The 21,457-nt window shown below is 44.7% G+C and overlaps 1 protein-coding gene across 1 annotated transcript in view; it reads left to right on the forward strand.

The window, feature by feature from the left end:
• Positions 1 to 21,457, forward strand: part of STAT1 (signal transducer and activator of transcription 1) — a 40,158-nt gene that overhangs the window by 6,257 nt on the left and 12,444 nt on the right. The window contains exons 6-18 of the mRNA XM_043910543.1: positions 1,960 to 2,049; positions 3,091 to 3,169; positions 4,692 to 4,783; positions 4,973 to 5,124; positions 9,543 to 9,701; positions 11,423 to 11,515; positions 13,491 to 13,550; positions 15,525 to 15,554; positions 15,659 to 15,752; positions 16,966 to 17,007; positions 18,274 to 18,357; positions 18,991 to 19,089; positions 20,139 to 20,274. Of these exons, the coding sequence (XP_043766478.1) occupies positions 1,960 to 2,049; positions 3,091 to 3,169; positions 4,692 to 4,783; positions 4,973 to 5,124; positions 9,543 to 9,701; positions 11,423 to 11,515; positions 13,491 to 13,550; positions 15,525 to 15,554; positions 15,659 to 15,752; positions 16,966 to 17,007; positions 18,274 to 18,357; positions 18,991 to 19,089; positions 20,139 to 20,274 (1,210 nt within the window). The remainder of the gene's footprint in view (positions 1 to 1,959; positions 2,050 to 3,090; positions 3,170 to 4,691; positions 4,784 to 4,972; positions 5,125 to 9,542; positions 9,702 to 11,422; positions 11,516 to 13,490; positions 13,551 to 15,524; positions 15,555 to 15,658; positions 15,753 to 16,965; positions 17,008 to 18,273; positions 18,358 to 18,990; positions 19,090 to 20,138; positions 20,275 to 21,457) is intronic.

The following is a 21,457-nucleotide window of genomic DNA, read 5'->3' on the forward strand; positions in this document are numbered from 1 at the left end:
ATCATCTCTGAAGTGCCAGGGTAGGAAAGGAAGCAGCAGATGGCTAGCGGGCTCTTGCAACAGACTGAGGGAGCAGAGGGGAAGTAGGTGAGGTCGAGGCGCAGTCGGTGGAGGTGGGACGACGTGGGCAGATTCCATTATGTTCTGCACGTGGTACCAAAATGGCTTACATTGAAGGATCTGATGTGGAAGTGAGAAGCAGCAGAGTCTAGGATAACTGTGATTTGTGACTTGGGTTACTTGGAGATACTGTTTATTAAGCTGGGGAAGATAGGAAAGAGACAGGAGTAGAGTTTTGGCAGGACACAGTAGGTTTTAGGAAAGAATGGGTTGATAGGGAAATCAGCAGCTTTGTTTTGGATGGTACTGAGATATCTGTTAGGTATCTAAGACATCCAAACAGTGAATGAGTCAGTTATACCATAACCAAGATTTTTTAAATTATGATTTTATTAATCCTAATACAGACCTTCCTGGTGATCAGGGTTCAGTTTTTTGAAGTTACCGTGGCATTTATTCATGCCTTTCATTGATGGGGTGGTGGGAACAACCCAGCAGACAGTGAAACCACTGTGGTTTGAGTTGTTGTGGCTGAGATCATTCCATTATCGGGGAAGAAGGTCAGAATACACAGTGGAATGCTTCCTATGTCCATTTCTCTAAGGAATAACTAATAAACTGAGCTGTGAGATTGGGAGGTAGGGGTGTAGAGAGAGAGTTTAAGTAGAGACAGTGAATATGCCATTTTCCGTGCACTTTTTGAGCATTTGCCCAGTCCTTGTGATTGCTGCCTCCCTGGGTGTTTAGTTCCTGTCACACTGAAAGCTCCTTGCTGCAGTAAGCATTTAAAGATACATATTATTGGTTGCAAGCTTAGGTTGGCTCATTCATCCTAGTGAACAGAAGTGTCAAGAGGAAAAGCCGGCCACATTGCTGCCTCTGAGAGAGGTGTGCCTTCTTCAGTATGGCCTGTACCTGGGAGACTCTCACCAGGAAATTTTGATTATCATGTGGATTTTTCATTGTAACAGCATTATGCAGCGGGCCACTCTGTGTCTCAGATGGGCTTGAGTGGTCAGCCAAGGGCAGACGGGCAGGAGAGTAAACTGTTCACCTTGGGGTACCTAAACCTTTCCCTCCTCACATTTGGCCCCGAGGCAGCACTAGAAAGTGAAGGAGGTAATTCCTGCTCTGCCAGGTCAGCCCCGTCTCTTGGGTTTGGAAGGCTTGTTGGCTTTTGATTTATTTTAAGCCCGTCAGAGGACACTGAGTTATCAGTGACCCCTTTGGAGGAGGTTAGTGGACTGTTCAGCTGTGACCGAGAAGCAAGGCCCTCTTGGGCTTTGGGGGACGGTCCTGGATGTCTGGGGGTATCAGATCATTATTTTAGATTCCACATATCCACAAACAATATCTTGTGATATTTGTCTTTCTCTGTACAATTTTGATATGCCTCTCAATTATCTGGAATCTTGTCCAAATGGGGTGTCTGATTCAGTGATCAAATTAGGACCTGAGATTCTGTATTTCCAACAAGCTCCCAGGTGGTAAGGTGATGCTGGTTGGGTGACCACACTGAATTGCATGACTTTGAGAGAAATAAGGACAGGGTAAATAAGAACAATCTTCTCTACAGCATTTGAGAAACCCTCAAATAAATTCCTGTGTGGTCGCAGGCAACTGTATGAACTAATGGAAAATTCTAGATACACTATTTGTTTAGTTTAGATGTGAACTGAGCCTAGTCTTTCTATAGGCTTGTTCACAGTTTGCCAGCACTTTCCAGGGCCTTGAGAACTGAGCTTTTCTTTTGCACACTCATGTGGGAGGCCTGTAGGAGCTTCTGGAAGGTCTGAGAGTTAGGCGGGGCACAGGATATAGACTTGACTTTGGAGCTTAACCAGCAGGTAAATAAAACAGAGGAAGGCATGGCTGCTAACCACATACCTTCCATTACAGGCACAGTCCGGGAATATTCAGAGCACTGTAATGTTAGACAAACAGAAGGAGCTTGACAGCAAAGTCAGAAATGTGAAAGACAAAGTTATGGTGAGTACTGAATAAATGTATACATATTCTCTGTAACTTTTTATAGGGGGGATAAAAACATTTTATCTAGTGTAAACATTTACTAGTTTACTAGTGTAAACATTTTAACTAGTTTCAGTTTTTTAAGTAGTTGAGAAGAAAAGTTTCCCCCAAATTCCAATCTCTTAAGTAAACAAGTTGATGCAACCAATGAGCAGATAGATATTTATGGCCCGTGTTATAATTTCCAAACGTGGAGCTTATCTTTTCCTTCCTTGTAAGATCATGCAGTAACTGTGGACTTTGCCCCATCACCCAGTGAACAAGCTACTGCTGCTTATGGCTTCACTTCTTAAATTGGCACATGTTCCTGGGGTTACATAGTACCCCAGGATGAACGTAGTCTTCCTCAAACACCTGTTTTATTCCAAGGCTTGGATGGGGAACAAAAACATCTCAGGGAAGGAAATTTCTGACATATTCTGATTAGAGTAAAACATCTGCAATAACTTTAAGATAGAACTTCCTAGACCACCTACGGGAGCGGTGCCCTTGGTGGTATATGTTCACTCCCCTCTGCTGTGGGGCTGCGTGGAGAGGGTGAGGAGTCCAGCTTTGCACTGGACCTGTGTCTGTGAAAGCGGGCTTTCTGTTGAGGAGCCTGCTCTCCTGTGGGTCTCCAGGTCACACTAGCATGACTCTGACTTTGTGCTTCAGATGGCATTTTATCAAACAGGTTATTTGGAGCAGCTTTACCTTGCTGCCTCTGAGGGAAACATTTCATTAAATAAATAGACATCAAGTGGCCCAGTCCAGAAATAGGCATATGTCTTGTTTTCTAAAATGGTTATTATATACTTATTAATTAAGTAGAAATTATTCATTATTAGAATTTTATGAATCTTATTCATCTCTGAGAGAGCAGGATTTTATGAATCTTACTCATCTTCGAGAGAGCAGGATTGTATCCATGATTTTCTGGGTCCTATAGAAACAATAATCTGTGTCCTAAAGTCTTTGTTCTGAGTATGGTGGAAAACTTGTTTATGTCTTTACTTGTAGAGTATTGAACATGAAATCAAGACCCTAGAAGATTTGCAAGATGAATATGACTTTAAATGTAAAACCTTGCAGAACAGAGGTAAGAGTTAACATTTAAAGCAGTGTCCATTGCCTGTAATTTTTTCTGCCTACACTAGCTAGCAAAGGCAAGTACTCCTTCATATTTAGCAAATATTTTATGACTTAATTACTAGTGTTGACTTTTTGATGACCAGGTCAGGGTTTTTTAACCTCAGTGCTATTGACATTTTGGGCCAGATAACCATGTTCTGCTGGAGGAGGAAATGGCAATCCACTCTAGTATTCTTGCTGGGAAAATCCCATGGACAGAGGATCCTGGCAGGCCACAGTCCATGGGGTTGCAAAGAGTCGGACATGACTGAGCACACACACAACCTCATTTTGGAGACTGTTGTGTGCGTTGTGAGATACTCTGATAGCTCAGTGGTAAAGAATCTGCCCGCCAATGCAGGAGATGTGGGTTCGATCCCTGGTTTGGGAATATCCCCTGGAGAAGGAAATGGCAGCTCACTCCAGTGTTCTTGCCTGGGAAATAACCATGGACAGTGGAGCCTGGTGGGCTGCAGTCTGTGGGGTTGTAGATGCTGGACATAACCGACAATGACAGCAAGCTGGGCACTGTAGGGGGTTCAGCCGCGTCCCTGACCGCTGCCCACCGGCGGCAGTAGAGCTGCCAGTGTGTGATCGCACGCTCAGCCCTGTCTGACTCTGCGACCCTGTGGACTGCAGCCTGCCAGGCTCCCCCGTTCACCGGATCTTCCAGGCGAAAGTACTGGAGTGGGTTGCCACTTCAAAACTGTCTCCAGATGTTGCCAAGTGACCTCTGGGCGACAAAATCACCCCCCGTTGACACCCACTGGTTGTGTTTTTCACTTTACTTACTGTGCTTCACCTACTGATGGACATAGATGGATAGGTGTTTGGAGTTCCCCACCCTAATCCCCAAAGTTTCTTCAAATGTTCCAGCTCTGTGTGTGCACACTAGAGGTGAAGTTCAGCATTTTCCCCTTGTTTTAGAGCAGTTTTACTCTATTTTGTTGCTGTTGCTTGTTTTTAATGATGACAGGATGTCCACTGAAAATAACCTCAAAGTGTGCACTGTGCAGAACAAGCAGAGTACTGCTGTTACCCTAGCAGTCCTTGGAGGATGTCATGATAAAATGGAAGCATTATTTGTAATAATGTGAATAAAAATACCAGAGAAAGAAACCTCAATGACACTTTTCCAAGTTGTTTGCTTCTCTTTCAAAGCCACGGAGATGCTTTGTATCAATTTTGTTTTAAACTGAGGTTTTTAATCTTGTCCCTTATGTTCATTGAGGTAATATTCTGACAGTGACTTAAGAACCAGACAGTAGTATTTCTCATTTACATGAGCCATTGAAAACAAGGACTTTGTTTCCAAGTGTCCTGTTCCGTTATTTTTTTGTTTTGTTCAATAGTGATTGATGAAGACCAAGCTTGGACCTCTCTTCAGATAGCATTTGGGTCATATTTTCCCTAAATGCATGTGAATCTTGCCTTCAGTTGGTCTTGTCGTCTCACATTTTTGTTTATCTGCTGTCTCTCCCAATTCACAGAACATGAAACCAACGGCGTGGCAAAGAATGATCAGAAACAAGAACAGTTGTTACTCCAGAAGATGTACTTAATGCTGGACAATAAGAGAAAGGTAGCATTTCACGTTCCAGAATAACACAGTACTTTTGTCACAGACTGTAAATAATGGACTTGAAATTTAGAAATGAGGCAAAAATTATTTTTTATAACCACTTGGCTTAGTGCCCCAGTTGAGAGGAAAGAATAAAATTCCATGATTAAAGATGTGTTTATTTCACTGTGTGTCTTTCTCTCCCTTTAGGAAGTCGTTCTCAAAATAATAGAGTTGTTGAATGCCACCGAACTTACCCAGAAAGCCCTGATTAATGATGAACTGGTGGAGTGGAAGCGGAGACAGCAGAGTGCCTGTATTGGGGGGCCCCCCAATGCCTGCCTGGATCAGCTGCAAAATTGGTAAGACTGGCAGCTGATTGGTGAGCTGCATAAACTTGTAGAGTGAACATTCAAGCTGTGTCAGTTGCACGGACCCCGTGAAAACTTCCATTTGGAGTTGGACGTAATCCAGCTGCTTCTTGCCCTGGAATCACGCCTGTGGCCATGCTCAGCTTGGTGTGGCGCACTCCTCTCCCTGCTGGACACGCACTGTGGGATGTCACTTGACTATGCCAACACACCAGTGACATGGTCATCACACAGCACATTTAACAACGTAAGTCACAGTGTTTTATTAAAAATGAAAGGGCTCGAGGCATTTTCCAGGCTTACATGAAACAACAGTGGGCCACTCATTCAGCCATCCATCTAGTAAATATTTATTATATGCAGTATGCCAGGTACTGGGCTAGGACCTGGAACACAAGGCGAATGATTCTTGATTGTTGCCAGCAAAGAACTTTCACTGGGGAGATGGGAGATGGACGTGGTAATAACTACTTGGTGAAAGATTGCCAAGGTTCTAACAGAGACCATTCAGAGTCCATGGAGGATGAAGGAAGGAGTCACCAGGAAAGATAAAGGAGACAAAATGGCCTTGCACTGACTCGGGAGTGAACAGGAAAAAACTTCACAGACCAGAGAGGAGAAAGGTGTGGACAGAAGCAGCAGGGGGGGAAGGACCTGGGCCCAAAGTTCTTACATTGGGTGGCTAGAGAGTCGGATGCCAGATAAGGAAGGAAGAAAACAGAGCAGACAAGAGGCTGGAACCTGGTCGTGGAGGTTCCCATACTATTCTGGGAACTCCAGGACTTTCCCAGTCAACACTGGTGAGCCAGGCAGGCCCTTTATTTAAATGGAGATTCATTTCTCTGATTTTTGTATTTAAGTCTGAGGATAGAATAGAGACAGAAAGGCCTGTATTTCTGGTCTGCTCTGAGGATGTTTGAATGCCAAATTCCAAAGAATAGCAAGGAGATAAGAAAACCTTCCTCAGTCATCAGTGCAAGGAAATAGAAGAGAACGATAGAATGGGAATAACTAGACATCTCTTCAAGAAAATTAGAGATCCCAAGGGAACATTTCATGCAAATTGAGCACAGTAAAGGACAGAAATGGTATGGACCCAACAGAAGCAGAAGATATTAAGAAGAGGTGGCAAGAATACACAGAAGAACTATGCAAAAAAGATCATGACTCAGATAACCATGATGGTGTGATCACTCACCTAAAGCCAGTCATCCTGGAATGTGAAGTCAAGTGGGCCTTAGGAAGAATCGCTATGAAGCTGGTGGAGGTGATGGAATTCCAGTTGAGCTATTTCAAATCCTAAAAGATGATGCTGTGAAAATGCTGCACTCAATATGCCAGCAAATTTGGAAAACTCAGCAGTGGCCACAGGACTGGAAAAGGTCAGTTTTCATTCCAATTCCAAAGAAAGGCAATGCCAAAGAATGTTCAAACTATTGCACAGCTGCACTCATCAGCAAAATCTCATACACTGGCAAAGTAACGCTCAAAATTCTCCAAGCCAGGCTTCAACAGTATGTGAACCATGAACTTCCAGATGTTCAAGCTGGATTTAGAAAAGGCAGAGGAACCAGAAATCAAATTGCCAACATCTGCTGGATCTTTGAAAAAGCAAGAGAGTTCCAGAAAAACATCTGCTTTATTGACTACGCCAACGCCTTTGACTGTGTGGATCACAGCAAACTGTGGAAGATTCTGAAAGAGACTGAAATACCAGACCACCTGACCTGCCTCCTGAGAAATCTGTATACAGGTAAAGAAGCAATAGTTAGAACCAGACTTGGAACAACAGACTGGCTTCAAATTGGGAAAGGAGTACATCAAGGCTGTATATTGTTACTCTGCTTATTTAACTTACATGCAGAATGCATTGTGCTAACTCCTGGGCTGGATGAAGCACAAGCTGGAATCAAGATTGCTGGGAGAAATATCAATAACCTCAGATATGCAAATGACACCACCCTTATGGCATAAAGTGAAGAAGAACTAACGAGCCTCTTGATGAAAGAGGAGAGTGAAAAAGTTAGCTTAAAACTCAGCATTCAAAAAACTAAAATTATGGCATCCGGTCCCATCACTTCCTGGCAAATAGATGGGGAAACAATGGAAATAGTGAGAGACTTTATTTTCTTCGGTTCAAAAATCACTGCAGGTGGTGATTGCAACCATGAAATTAAAAGATGCTTGCTCCCTGGAAGAAAAGCTATGACCAATCTAGATAGCATATTAAAAAGCAGAGACATTACTTTGCCAGCAAAGGTCCGTCTAGTCAAAGTTATGGTTTTTCCAAAACCATGTGGTTTTTCACAACCATCATGTATGGATGTGAGAGCTGGACTATAAAGAAAGCTGAGCACCTAAGAATTGATGCTTTTGAACCGTGGTGTTGGAGAAGACTCTTAAGAGTCCCTTGGACTACAAGGAGATCAAGCCAGTCAATCCTAAAAGAAATCAGTCCTGAATATTCATTGGAAGGAGTGATTCTGAAACTCCAATACTTTGGCCACCGGATGCGAAGAACTGACTCAGTGGAAAAGATCCTGATGCTGGGAAAGATAGAAGGCGGGAGGAGAAGGGGACAACAGAGAATGAGATGACTGGATGGCATCACCGACTCGATGGACATGAATTTGAGCAAGCTCTGGGAGTTGGTGATGGACAGGGAAGCCTGGCGTGCTGCAGTCCGTGGGGTCGCAAAGAGTCGGACGTGGCTGAGCGACTGAACTGAGCCGAAGGTTTTAGCAGAGCCCAGGGAGGACGGACAGAGCTCAGCAGACCAGGTGGAAGCAGTCGAGTCAGTGGGCAGGAGTGGGTGGTGGCCTGGGGCAGTTCTGAAGGGCCCAAGGACCAAAGATCTCATGAGATTACTTTCTGGGTTGCTGTTTTTGTTTCTTTTCCCGCAGGAGTGGGGTGAGGTCCTCACTGTCTAGAGCCCCTCTGATCATCTTGGGCCACATGGAGCCTCTTGTGGAGGTGTGAATGCCCTCCATTGTCCCCCACTGTGCTGTGCAAGAATTGTCAGCATTTTCTTGTGTCCCTTGACCCAAACAGGATTGGGAATCACTGGGTTAGAATCCTTGTGGGACGCGCCTGCCTGCCACTGTTATCCTGCCTCTCATTTCACACCCACGGGCTGTGCTTTTGGGGCTGTGACCTGGACTCAAGGACTGAAAACACCAACTGGAGGAGATGTTTTTCACTGGGGAGTTGATGCTCTTATCACTCCAGGCCAGGACTTCCACAGTCCAACACTGCTCAGAGGCTCCATCACCTTTGGTTTACTGTCAGGATGGAGGAACCTGAGAGTAGTCGGCAGCTTTCCTCCTTGGTTTATACATATTTTGAGTGTCTGATAATGGTTAGATTATGTACCTTGCCTCTCTTTCAGGTCAGTGACGTAGTAACCCCTGTTCCCTTGTCTCCTCCTAACCTGGCTTGCATCCGCCCTCTGTCTTGCTGCCTTGACTCCAGGTTGCCTTCTTCCTCCTCCCTGCACAGTGTCACTGCCTTGATATAAAATCTGCAGGGGCCCCTCACTGCCGCCACATCACCTCCTAGAGTGTCTGCCTTATCATGTCCCCTCCCTCTGCACCCCGCCCCCTTTACCCTGTGTGTTTAAGTCCCAATTATATGATAACTCAGTTGAAGTCCCTAGACTTCAAGAAGATTCCCTAGAAGATTCCCTAGACAGCAGTCCTCAGACTTTTTGGCACCAGGGGCTGGTTTGTTGGAAGACAGTTCTTTCACAGACAGGGTGGGGGGATGGTTTCAGGATGATTCAATAACACATTACATTTATTGTGCACTTTATTTCTATGACATCAGCTCCACCTCATATTATCGGACATTAGGCCCCAGAGGTTGGGGACCACGGCCCTAGAAGCTCCCACTCCCCCGCCCCATCTCTGCTCACGTCCATCTCTGCTCACGTCCATCTCGGCTCACGTCCATCTCGGCGGGTGCAGAAGCGTTTTATTTGGGCTGTAATCATTCAGGGCATGTTAGTTTTTTCTCACAAATAATGACTCCTGGTGGCTCAGATGGTAAAGAATCCGCCTGCAGTGCAGGAGACCCAGGTTTCATCTTTGGGTCAGGAAGATCCCCTGGAGAAGGGAATGACTACCCACTCCAGTGTTCTTGCCTGGGAAATTCAATGGATAGAGGAGCCTGGCAGGGCTACAGTCCATGGGGTCACAAAGAGCAACTAACACGACTGAGCAACTGACACTTCCACTTTTTCACTTTACACCAAGACAAGATTTGTTCTCTGTTTCTCCCTGCACTGCAAAGCTGGGCAGATAACATCACGTGTTGTCTGTGAACAGTGCTTGTTGGTTTCCGTGATTCTCTGAATCCAGACTGCTTTGCGGCTGTTTCTGATGAAGACTCCATGGCTTGTACCTTCCCAGGTTTACCATAGTGGCGGAGAGTCTGCAGCAGGTTCGTCAGCAGCTTAAAAAGCTTGAGGAGTTGGAACAGAAATACACCTATGAACATGATCCCATCACCAAAAACAAGCAAGCCTTGTGGGACCGCACCTTCAACCTCTTCCAGCAGCTCATTCAGAGGTAACTTGAGCAAGATGTTTTTGCACCTTTTGCAGTTATTTTACCCAGAGGAAAATTTTATGGTAATTCAGATAATTTAGAAGGGTTTGGTAGAATGTGTAAAGATGTTTATGGCTTCCCTGAGCCACGTCTTCCTGAATCCCTGTTTATGCCAAGGGCCTGTCTTTCTTGTGACCTCCTACTCCAGTGACCCGTCTCCTTCTCCCTGGCCAGTCTGTGATGAGACCTGTTGAATCTAACTTGTATTTGCCCTCTCTTTCCTATTCCGTGGTCTCATCACATTTCAAGCTCTCTGCTGAACTCTTACATGGTAGCTTTTCAAATGGTTCCGCCCCAGCCCCTTCCTCCCTAGTCCCTGTGACTCTGTGCTCTGCCATAGCAGAGTTCTGCTTGATTTTTCATCACCTGCTACTCTGAGGGGAGCCCCTCATCTGGTCACCGAGGTCCCACCCCCACAGCCTGGCCCTCACCAGCCGTTCCGCCTTTGCTTCTGCACACGCCCCATTTCCAGGCAGACCTGACCTGGTGCCCACCCTGGACATCTGCTTCTCCATGCCTCTCCCAACAATAGTTCCTCTGCCTCAGAGCTTTCTTCTCTGGTAGCTCATTTTGAAACTGCATCCTCAATGTTTCCGTGTATATCCCATCATGAAACTTTGCCAGAGTTTCTAGGCAGACGCTGTCTCCCTTCCAGAGCTATAGTTCATTATTTATTCTTCTCCTGTTCTGGATTTTGTTGTATCATTGTCTATGCATTTCAGTTATCTTTGTTGTAAATTGGAAGGTCTTCATAGACAGAGATGTGCCTTTGCCATCTTCTTCTACCACCAGGGCCTTATGTAGTGCCTTACCCAGGGCTAGGTGTTCCCAGTGCGCTTAGTAGGTCAATAAATGGCCCTGAGTAGAAGAGTAGAGTTCATATTGCGGTTTTTATTTATTTATTTATTTTTTCATATTGCAGTTTTTAAATGCTAACTTGACGTAATAAAAATGTCTTCTGTTCCCTGTGGCTAATGTCCAGACAGGAATGTCCAAATGTTGGATTTTGAAATAGATGCACTCAACTTTTACTCTCTACCTTGATTTTGAAATAATCAAGGACATTTACTTGGGTTTTGGAGTGTATATTTTATTCTCTTTTTAAATGAAAATTACTATTTGGAAGTGTTTATTAGGTAATAAATATTGCTAAACAATTTTACTAGAATAGAAATTTTCCAAAGGATGTTAAAATGTGAGTTTCAAAGCATGGTGGTAAGCACTATGCTACTTGGTTCATTTTCAACTATAGTAAAATTTGTTTTTCTGTTACTGTTTTTTATTTTTAAATTGAGATATTATTGATATATTAACATTATATTAGTTTTAGTTATACAACAATAGTGATTTGATATTTGTGTATGTTGCAAAATGATCACCACACTGTTGAGTGAGCAAATTTGATTCTTAAATTTGTAAATGAAGAGAATCCAATTGAGAATTTTCATTGTTGAAGAGTGTCACAGATCTTTGCAATTACTGACTTTGTTGAGTGCATCTGTTAGGCTTGGGGATGTCTTTATTGACTGTAAAACTTCAGCTTATTCATCCAACTGATCAGAAGTTTTTCAACTGTTTTTTAGGCTGTGTCCTCTAGCCCCCTCTCCTCCTTAGGGAAAATAACTTTTTACTGCCTCAACTTTAATGGAAATGCTAATTTATCCTTTGCTGGGTATTTATAGCTCATTTGTGGTGGAAAGACAGCCCTGCATGCCAACTCACCCTCAGAGGCCATTGGTCTTGAAGACTGGAGTCCAGTTCACTGTGAAACTGAGGTAATAAAGAGAAGATGGAAGCCCCACCCCTCCTTAGGGCTCCCCTGGTGTCTCAGATGGTGAAGAATCCCGCTGCAACGCAAGAGACCTGGGTTCATCTGCGCCGAGAAGATCCTCTGGAGAAGGAACTGGCAACCCACTCCAGTATTCTTGCCAGGAGAGTTCCATGGACAGAGGAGCCTGAAGGGCTACAGTCCATGGGGTCACAAAGGGTCGGGCATGACTGAGTGACTAACACTTTCAGTTTAACTTTCTTTCCATACCTCCTATCACAAAATTTGCACCCCAGTTTCCTTCTACAACATGGTTATATAGAGGGGTGCTTTAGAGGAAGTAATCTTGCAGTAGGTATTTTAATATGAATTCTTACTTAGAATATCTAAGAGTCTTTTCTATTCAACTAGAAATATAACAAAGATATGTGTGTATATACACACACCCCACAATTTTTTCCAGTTATAGGTGTAATGAATGTTTACTGTAAATAGCAATTCAAAATTGCAGAACTGCACATGGTAGAGAATAAAAGTTCCCAGTAGCCTCATCCCCTCTTGAGCATGAGCCTATAACCTGAGCTTTATGTTCCCCCTGAAATGGATGCAGTGTGTGTAAATGACTGGTACATTTTTCTGGTGAGTGTGTTTGTTCATAACTTTCATCAGATTCTCAAAGTTGTATGTGATCTAAATATCTGTAGACTACCACAGTAAGCAGCCTGGTGTCAGTCCTCCCAGAATTTTGTCCATGTATACATGAATATATAACTAAATACATTGTACTTTTATATACATGTGGTTTTCATGCATAGACTTGCGAAAGTATATATGACATGATATATTTCATTTTTAGAAACCAGAGTTCTGCTGTCTGTTGTTCAGCAGCCTATTTTTCTCCTTCGTAATAAGTTGTAGAAATGTTTCCACACGAGAATGTCCAGCTTTACTTTCTTCGGTTGCATGGCTCCATTCATTTATTAATAGCTTTTCCTCTACTGATGAGCAGCTGGACTCAGAAGAGCTGGACTTACCTTCAGAGTTGGCCCTAGTCATTTTTTCCATGGTGCCGCTGAGTTAGGTCCACTGGTGCTGCGTCCTGGCTGCCAGTGCTATGGCACCAGACTCTGACACCCGTGAAGTCCCAGCACTCAACTGGCACGGGGAGCATCTCATCCCACCACCTGCTTGACTAAAGGGAGCCAGCCCGTGAGGGGCTCTTCCCCGGGCCTGCAGCTCATCAGAACAGAAACATACTGGAGTCTCAGCCCAGGGTTCTGTCCCTCTGTCTTTCTACACTGCCCTGGAGTGGTTACAGAGATGACCCTCATTTTCCTGATTATGGGTCAGAGTTTTTATTTTCTCCCAACAGGTTAAGCATTAGATACAAGTTTTGGTAAAGGGTGAAGTTTGCTATTTTTTACCTCTGTTGTTGTTTAGTTACTCAGTCATGTCCGACTCTTCGTGATCCCATGGACTGTAGCCCACTGGACTCCTCTGTCCATGGGACTTCCCAGGCAAGAATACTGGAGTGGGTTGCCATTTCCTCCCCAGGTGATCCTCCTGACTCAGGGATTGAACCCGCATCTCCTGCATTGGCAGGCAGATTTCTTAGTGCCGAGCCACCAGGGAAGCCCATTTTTTACCTACAGAATTAGCCCAAAATAGAAATTTTGATAAACCCCAGTATTGGTGAGGCAGAATGGGGAACAGGTGCTCTCACTACATTTGCTGTGAATATAAAATCTGTTGCTTGCTGTCAGAATTTGATATTATAGTTTTGTCCCAGCAACTTCACATCTAGGAATTTATCCTACAAATACACTTAAAAAAAAAAAAATCCAAGTAAACATACAAGGATGTCAGTTCCATTGTTCATATTAACCAAAAACTGGATGGGGTGGGGCTTGTTGAAATGTTCATCAATATGGATTTGGCATAATAGATAATTTTTTAAAGTAATTATGACTTTTTCTTTTCAGGCTGCTGGTGAAGTTGCAAGAGCTGAATTATAACTTGAAAGTCAAAGTCTTATTTGACAAGTAAGATACCGCTAATATCAAAGCTACGTATACTGTTGAAATGTTGGTTTTGTTAACCAAACACGGACTGATGCAGCGGGGCTATTCATTAGTGATTCCAGCCCATTTAAACCATTAATTTCTGGGTATTGGGAACTTTATCTAAGAGCTGGTATCAGCGTGCCTTTTTAGACTACAAATGAACAAAAGTATGAGTGCATTTTATGCATATATGCTTGTTCCAAGCAGCTGCCACCTCAACTAGGCCAGACCCAGAGAAGGGGTACTTGATCAGGCTCCAGGCCACCATGATTCTTTGGCCAGTGTGGGCCTGTTTCTGGAGTGAAACTGACGGCATTTTGGGGGGCATGTATGGAGCTTGCTGGCTTTACACTTGTCTGTTCTGAAGAGTAGGGACCCAGGAATGGGCAGGCTCTCAAGGGGTCTAAATGGAGCAGGTCTATCCTGTTTTGTCCTTAGACCCTGAACCCAAACTAGCAGTGACCTAGGCACTTACATTAAGGAACAAGATGGCTTAGCCCCTACCATTCCCCCTTGATATATTTAATGCTTCTTTTGGTGTGTTTACTACGTTTCAAAACCATTTATGATACTCCAAGTCACTTTCCTCTGGCTTTTGTCTCTTTCTGTTCCTGTAGTTATAGCCTTCTTTGTTTGTACCTTTGTTTTCCTCCCATCTTCTTTGGTTTTTCTTTGTACCAGTTAGCTTTTGCTGCATAACAGATAACCTCAAAACTTGGTGGCTTAAACTCAGAAACTTATTATTTCTATTATTCTGTGGGCTGTGGGTGGTCCTTCTAATCTGAGCTGGCCTGGTTGTTGCTGGGTGGTCTAGCATGACCTCATTATATGTCTGAGGTCTTGGCTGGGATAACTGGGCCCTTCTCTGTGGGGCTGTCAGAGCGGCCAGCCTGGGCTTTCTCACATGGCCGTGGTGTTCCAAGTGGATCCAAGCAGCAGCGTGCTGGGCCTATTAGTCCAGCCTTGGAACTTGCACAGCACTGCTCCCATCCATGGTGTCTGGAAAAGCAAGTCAGAGTCCCCTTAAATTCAAGAGACAAGGAAATACGTTCTGTGTCTTTAAAGGCAGAGTTGCAGAGGTTTTTGTGGCCACCGCAGTTTTGCCACAGTCTGCTTAAGTCAGTATCTCTTTCGGTTTGTTCTTGCCTTTTTGTCCTTTCTGTCTATTCCAGTTCTGAAGTTTTCTTCTTAGTTTTGGCAGGAAAATAGGTCACTGTCATAGCTGACAGTGATTATCTGCCACAAAAGCACTGAACGTCTAGCTGGGACAGGAAAGGAGGCTAACTCATTTAACTGGGAGCACACGAATGGTCTCTGACCTTCACCTGCCCCTAACATACCTTGTTTGTCCAGAAGATGACAACATTATCGCTGAACAACAGAATCCTAAGATTCTGGTCTCTCAAAATTTTAACCTCAGATTTAAAACTTGGCAGTTTCCGCAAATAACTGACTATTCAGGTACTTTCATGAAAGCATTAAAACTAATAAAGAGCAAAAATAAGACTCGAGCTGTCACTTTGGAGGGTCCTCTGAGTTTTGTAACCCAGAGCAGTACTCTCTGCTGAGTCCCCAGGGCTTAGCTCATTGCCTCCTGCAGAGGGGGTCACTGCTCGGTAAGTTGAGATAACTCAGGCTCACATTTCCTGAGGGTGCGCTCTGTGCTCTCCTTACCCATTGGCTAGTTTCTTCCTGCCGGTGTGCTGTGTGGTTGGTTCTGCTGGCAGGATGTACAGAAGAGAAAAGGCGAGGCCCAGTTTACTTGCCCAAGGTTACTCAGCAAAACTTGGCAGTGCTGGTGTGGGTTGATTGAGGGACTGAGTGAATGATAGGCAAGAAAACCCATAGGTATAGATTTATTGGTTATTGATCTTATACTTTTATATGTTTGTGAATGTGAATTTTCACATTTTAAATACACATGTCTGATTACATTTTTTTTTTTTCTTGTAGAGATGTGAATGAGAGAAATACAGTAAAAGGGTACGTGAAATACTTTGCACTCTGTTTTGCTCTCTGCTTTGTTTGTTTATGTGTTGCTTTAACAGTTCTCAGCCTTTTAAGTATCCCTTCCCTGTGTTGTCTAGGTTTAGGAAGTTCAACATTCTGGGCACTCACACGAAGGTGATGAACATGGAAGAGTCCACCAATGGGAGTCTGGCGGCAGAATTCCGACACCTGGTAGGGAGACCCGTCTCCCCCTTTTCTGCTGTGTCTGGCTTATCAGGACTGACTTACAATGGAGTGGCCCTCTGGCCATATGTGATGTAAAGGGGCTCCTCTGGGAGGAGACTTCTAGAGTTTGTGGCTGGAGACTTCAGCAGGACTTGGGGAATCTTGGCTCCTCCTCCTCATCCCACGGCTCTTCACTCTCTCTCTCTGCCTGTCTCTCTCAGATATGCCTTTGTTGGGGGAAAGCGAGCTCAGTAAAATATTCCACAAGCCAGCGTGCACACAAGCTCTCTGCATGTGGTCCCTCGACCACCTCAGTGATCACTCACTCTAGACTCTTGGAATTTTCCTGAAGGTCGTTATTCCCCCACATCCTGACTGGTGCTTCCACCCCTCCAAGTGTGGCAGACCCCAGGGGTGTCTCCTGGGTCCCTTCATCACCATCTCCTTCCTGGGGTCTTGCCTGTGACCACTGTCTCGACCACTTTGTCTCCAGCGGAGTGGGGCCCAGGCAGTGGGCGGTGGAAACCAGCAGAGGGGTTTATACAGGCGGTGCCTTCTCCCCTCTCTCCCTGAAAATGCGGGGCTGCCAGGTGTTCTGCAGAGGCGTTGGTGCCGAGCCCTGTGCACGTCCTGGCCTGGAAGCTGCACCCTTTTTCTTACTGGCAGCCATCTCAGGAGCCCACAAACTCATGGTTAGGAAGCTGGACCTTAAGTGAGAGCCTTGGTCGAAACCGGGAGTTTGAGGGTGTCCAGAGCTGTTCTGGGGGCTCCAAGTTGCTTCCTTAAAAGCTACGTAATTGAAGACCTTTTCAAAGGATGGTCTGAGAAGCTTGAGACGCTGGGCCAGCCTGGGAGATTCTGCCGAGGGAAGCAGAGGCGGGAGAAGCTGTGCCCCCAGCCTGGGGAGCCTGGCACAGCGGGTGACGGTGACAGGGACATCCGGTTCAGGACGAGCTTGCCCAGGGGAGGGAGCAGCATGCCACTTCCCTGGCTGCTTCTGAACCCTGCGGTGTTTGCAGGGTGTCAGGGTGCTGGGGAAAGGCACTCCCCCCTTCACCTCATAAGCCCCTACAGGGGTCGCTTCACCTCCTGTTCTGCATCCTGAAAATATTTTCACCTCCTTCACTCTAAGTCCCCACTTTGTTTTGATTTGTAGATGGAAGTAGCAACTTTGAGGATTATTATATAGCTATTTACTAAGATTTTTTTTTTTTTTTAGCAACTGAAAGAACAGAAAAATGCCGGTGCCAGAACTAATGAGGTAAGTCTTTCTCTGTCATGACTGGTCTCCTAACTAGCAGCTCTGTCCAGTGAGCTTGGCTCCATGGCCCTGGTGGTCGTGGGTGGCCAGGGACACCTCACAGAGGGGTGAGCAGTGGGAAAGACCAGCAGGTAAGAGCAGCAGACAAGCTCTGGGATGTGGTGTATGTGTGATAACAGTAAAGCCACTCTCTGCGTGTGCTTTCTGGTTGTCAAGTGATTTTGCACATGAATTTTCTGGACCCTCACCAGCAGCCCAGCGGAATAGGTGCAGTGGGCTACTGTGTTACTCACATTTCACAGGTGAGGAAATTGGACCACAGGAAGTTTGCCAGAGTTAGCCAAGTGTGCACAGGAAATAATTATCAGAGCTAGAATCAGAGGCCAGCTTCTTGACTGCCCTGCCAAAAACTGTGTGTGCCCTGTCCAGTGCCATTATCCTTCTGTCAGTCCCCTCGTCACAGCTTGTCCTTGAAGAGCCATGTTTGGGATGCATTCAGAGATGAACCACGGGCAGAGGACAGAAGGGCTGGAGTTGCTTTGGTTTGGTCGGATTTTGTCCTTTGTGCCTGCCGAGCACTCTGTCCTTCCCTGCTACAACCAGCAGAGGGCGCGTGGCGCTGTGGGACAGGCGCCCGCCTGGGCCTGACCAGCCCTCATTTTTGGATCTTGACTCTCAGTGACCAACTAGGAACTTCGTTTCCTCGCCCAGGAGCAGGGATGGAGTCACACCTCTCTGGTTCTAAGGTTGTTGTGAGGCTCACATTAGATAATGTGTATGAAGGCACTTGGAACACAATAACCTTTCTACCCAAACCAACCAAGGCACATTATAACCTGCCAGGCTTATGCAAATCTGCTCTCCTGGTAGATAATCACACTTGGAACATGTTTACACTTTCTACCCCTTGTCAGCCTGAGGTATGCAGCCCAGGCCAGGCAGGTCCGTGGTGGGCAGAGGGGACCGAGGGCTGGGAAGCCTTAGGTTGTGAATAAACTCATTAGAAGTTGCTATTTCCCTATCAACATTTTTTTCCCCTTGATCCATAACCCTTGCCAAAATATTAGAAATCTGATCTTTGAGAGAACACGAGATACTCAGGATAATTAAATCTGGGATAGATTATTAAAAGCTAGAATCTTCTAAATTGTCCCTGATTGGGTTCATGCTTTCTGGAGCTTGTAAAAATGCTTAGTAGTTTCTTGCTAATTGCAGGATCAATGAACGAATCACTGTATTCGTGTTTTTCCCATTTTCTTTTTCAAGGGTCCTCTCATCGTCACTGAAGAGCTTCACTCCCTTAGTTTTGAAACCCAGTTGTGCCAGCCTGGTTTGGTCATTGACCTTGAGGTAAGACTTACATGTTCCCGGTATGGGAAACTTTATTTTTACTTTAAACTGATACATGTATTTTTATTTTAGACATACTTATCTAATTGTTAAAAAAAAAAAAGATTGCTGTTTTCAGCCAGTACTATCTCAATGTTAATTTAATGGTTCAGTCTGCTACAGAACTAAGTTAACCTTTGTCTGAAGTGAAAGTTGCTCAGTTGTGTCTGAATCTTTGCGACCCCATGGACTATACAGTCCGTGGAATTCTCCAGTGCAGAACACTGGAGTGGATAGCCTTTCCCTTCTCCAGGGGATCTTCCCAACCTAGGGATCGAACCCAGGTCTCCCACATTGCAGGTGGATTCTTTACCAGCTGAGCCACAAGGGAAGCTCCAATAAGCCAATGTTCCAGTTAAGATGTCCTGTGTTAATTTTTTATATGAAGCTTTGACATTTATTTCTTAATTGAAAATGTATGTCAAAGATAAATTCAACTAAAAACAAAAGACTGTACCTTTACATTCTTAATTTTTAAGAATGAAATATATGCAAATGTACATAGGGTTCCTTGTTTAGCTGTGAGGCTGCATAGTGGTCTGCAGGTACTGCTTCTGGGATTCCGAGGATTTCAAGGTCTTTGTCATCTTGTAGACGACCTCACTACCCGTCGTGGTGATCTCCAATGTCAGCCAGCTCCCAAGTGGCTGGGCCTCTATCCTGTGGTACAACATGCTGGTGGCAGAACCCCGGGTAAGGAAAACACATCTACTTTCATGCTAGGGTTTAAAGACCCCCCCTGCTCTAGTTCTGCATATTTGAAAGAGCCTGAATGGACCAGATGTTGAGGGGAAAGTGGCACAGCTCAACTCATTGCTAAGGAGCTGAGGAATTCTGGAATAGCGAAGCATTCCAGAAGCATTAACAATTATTATTTTCCTTCCATGTGAATAAGCTTGGGCAACAGATGATTTTGTGTTATGCTTTTTAAAAAATGTATACACTTGCTAAACAAGCAGGCTCTGTTCTTAAGAGTGTGGATACTCATGGTCGGTTAATTACAATTGATTCCAGTTATTCACTGTACTCAGGTTCTTTGAAGTCACTGTGAACACTGATTTAGCGAATACTGAATCACTACGCCTAAGGGAAGTATGGGTTCCCGCCAGCCTCTGGCAAAACCCTCGCATCTGCAGATCAATACATCACCTTGTTTTGTTTAAAGATCCCTTATCTAACATGGTTGTTGATTCATTAACATCGAACTCATGGCAAACAGCTTTATAACTCAGTCTGAACAAAACTTATATATCATGTGCATTTGCTCCTTAAGGCATTTAGGAACACTAGACAGCACTTCAACTCGCCTTTGAGGGGCATTTTAAATGAAATCGCCAGCAAAAACCCTACAGAAATGTAAAGACCACAGCATTAAACAGACCTCAAAGAGGACACTTGGGTGTAGTGTGAGAGCTGAAACAGGAAGGCGGAGCATAGCTTTGTTTGACTTCAACCGGAAACATACATGTTTGGTGACTCAAAGTTTTCACGACTCTGTGCCTGGGTATGTCCGCAAATGAGTGCCAAAGTGCCACGAGTATTGATTCGGGAGTTAAATTTTAGTGAGTAGATAAATGCACAGATGCGAGTCTGCAAACAGTGAGAACCATTTCTCTCTGCTGCTGTGGAAATACGTGTGTCAGAGACTAGAGCTGAACTTTGGCGCAGATCCATGTTTCCATGATGAGCTTGTGACTGGTGACTCATCAGCAGCTTTCAGCTTCTCCGTGTTTTCTTTCTAGAATCTCTCCTTCTTCCTGAACCCACCTTGTGCACGATGGTCTCAGCTTTCAGAGGTGCTGAGTTGGCAGTTTTCTTCTGTCACCAAAAGAGGTCTCAATGTGGACCAGCTGAACATGCTGGGGGAGAAACTTCTTGGTATGAGCATATTCACTTTTTATGTAACAATCGAAATTCATGAAAAATATCTTGACTTCTCCTTTCCCCTCTTTGCTCTTCGTTTTATTCAAGGTAGGAGAGTGTTAGGAATCTATTGGCTTTTCCAACTGCCATTTATTATAGCTAAGTGAGAGTGATGCCTCACTTTAGAAGGAGTTGCCAACTTGATAGAAGATTTAAATGAATCATTTTCCCATTATCTCATATTAACATTTCTGAGCAAGGCTCCTAAGGGAAAGATTTCTGAATTATGTAAAATATATTAGTTGTGGCTAAAATAAATTCTTGGAGAAAGGTGAAGTCTGAGAAAGATGAAGTCTGATTAGCCTTGGGGAGGAAAAAGTAAGCCCCCAACATTGTAAGAGTCAGGTCCTGGGGCCACCCACCCCACAGCACACACCCAGGTCTCTTATGTCAGGCGGCCCAAACGGGAGCAGACAGTGCCCACATCAGGAGAGACCCATGATCACACCACCGGATGGGCAGGGTCCAGGCCAAGATAAAGAATTCCCTTTCAGTAGCTAATGTCATGGATTTATTAGTCTTCTACACTAAGCAAATCTAAGACCCACCAGTCTCAAGGTCAGATCTTCAATGAATGGGAATATCGGAACTATTTTTTTTTTAAATCCACAGATGGCTTTTTTTTTTCAGATTTGCTTTCTGTACAGCAGAGCTGCGTGTCCTGCAGGCATTAATGTACTTTTCCTAACCTGGATAGCTCTCAGCAGTGCCCTCTCTTGGCCACGTAGCTGTCACAGTGGGGGTCTTGTGCAATTTAGTTAAAAGTAAGGAGTCGCCTTATTCCATTCCCTTGTTTGCTGAGAGTTGAGACGGATACCCTTCCTGCCTGTAATGGCTTATCTGCGATTCTCTGTGAAGAGCGGTGTCAGTCTCGCCACTTCTCATGGCTCAGCCGCTTTGGTTTGTGTAGATGATGACCCCTAGGCTTCCTTCCCCTTTCATTTCTCTCACTTGCCTTTTGGTTTGCCTCCTTGAGCCTGTGTCCTATTTGGAGGAGGGCTGAGGGAAATACCTAATTAATATCTAAAATAAGCGTATAAAGTTGTGTCAGTTAAATCAATCACCTGCAAGTGATTCTTGGTCTTAGTTTGCACTTGAAAAAGACTCTGCAGGGTCACTGGGCGAGGAGCCTGGTAAG

This window comes from Cervus elaphus, chromosome 8 (genome assembly GCF_910594005.1).
Source record: "Cervus elaphus chromosome 8, mCerEla1.1, whole genome shotgun sequence".
Taxonomy (NCBI): Eukaryota; Metazoa; Chordata; class Mammalia; order Artiodactyla; family Cervidae; genus Cervus; species Cervus elaphus.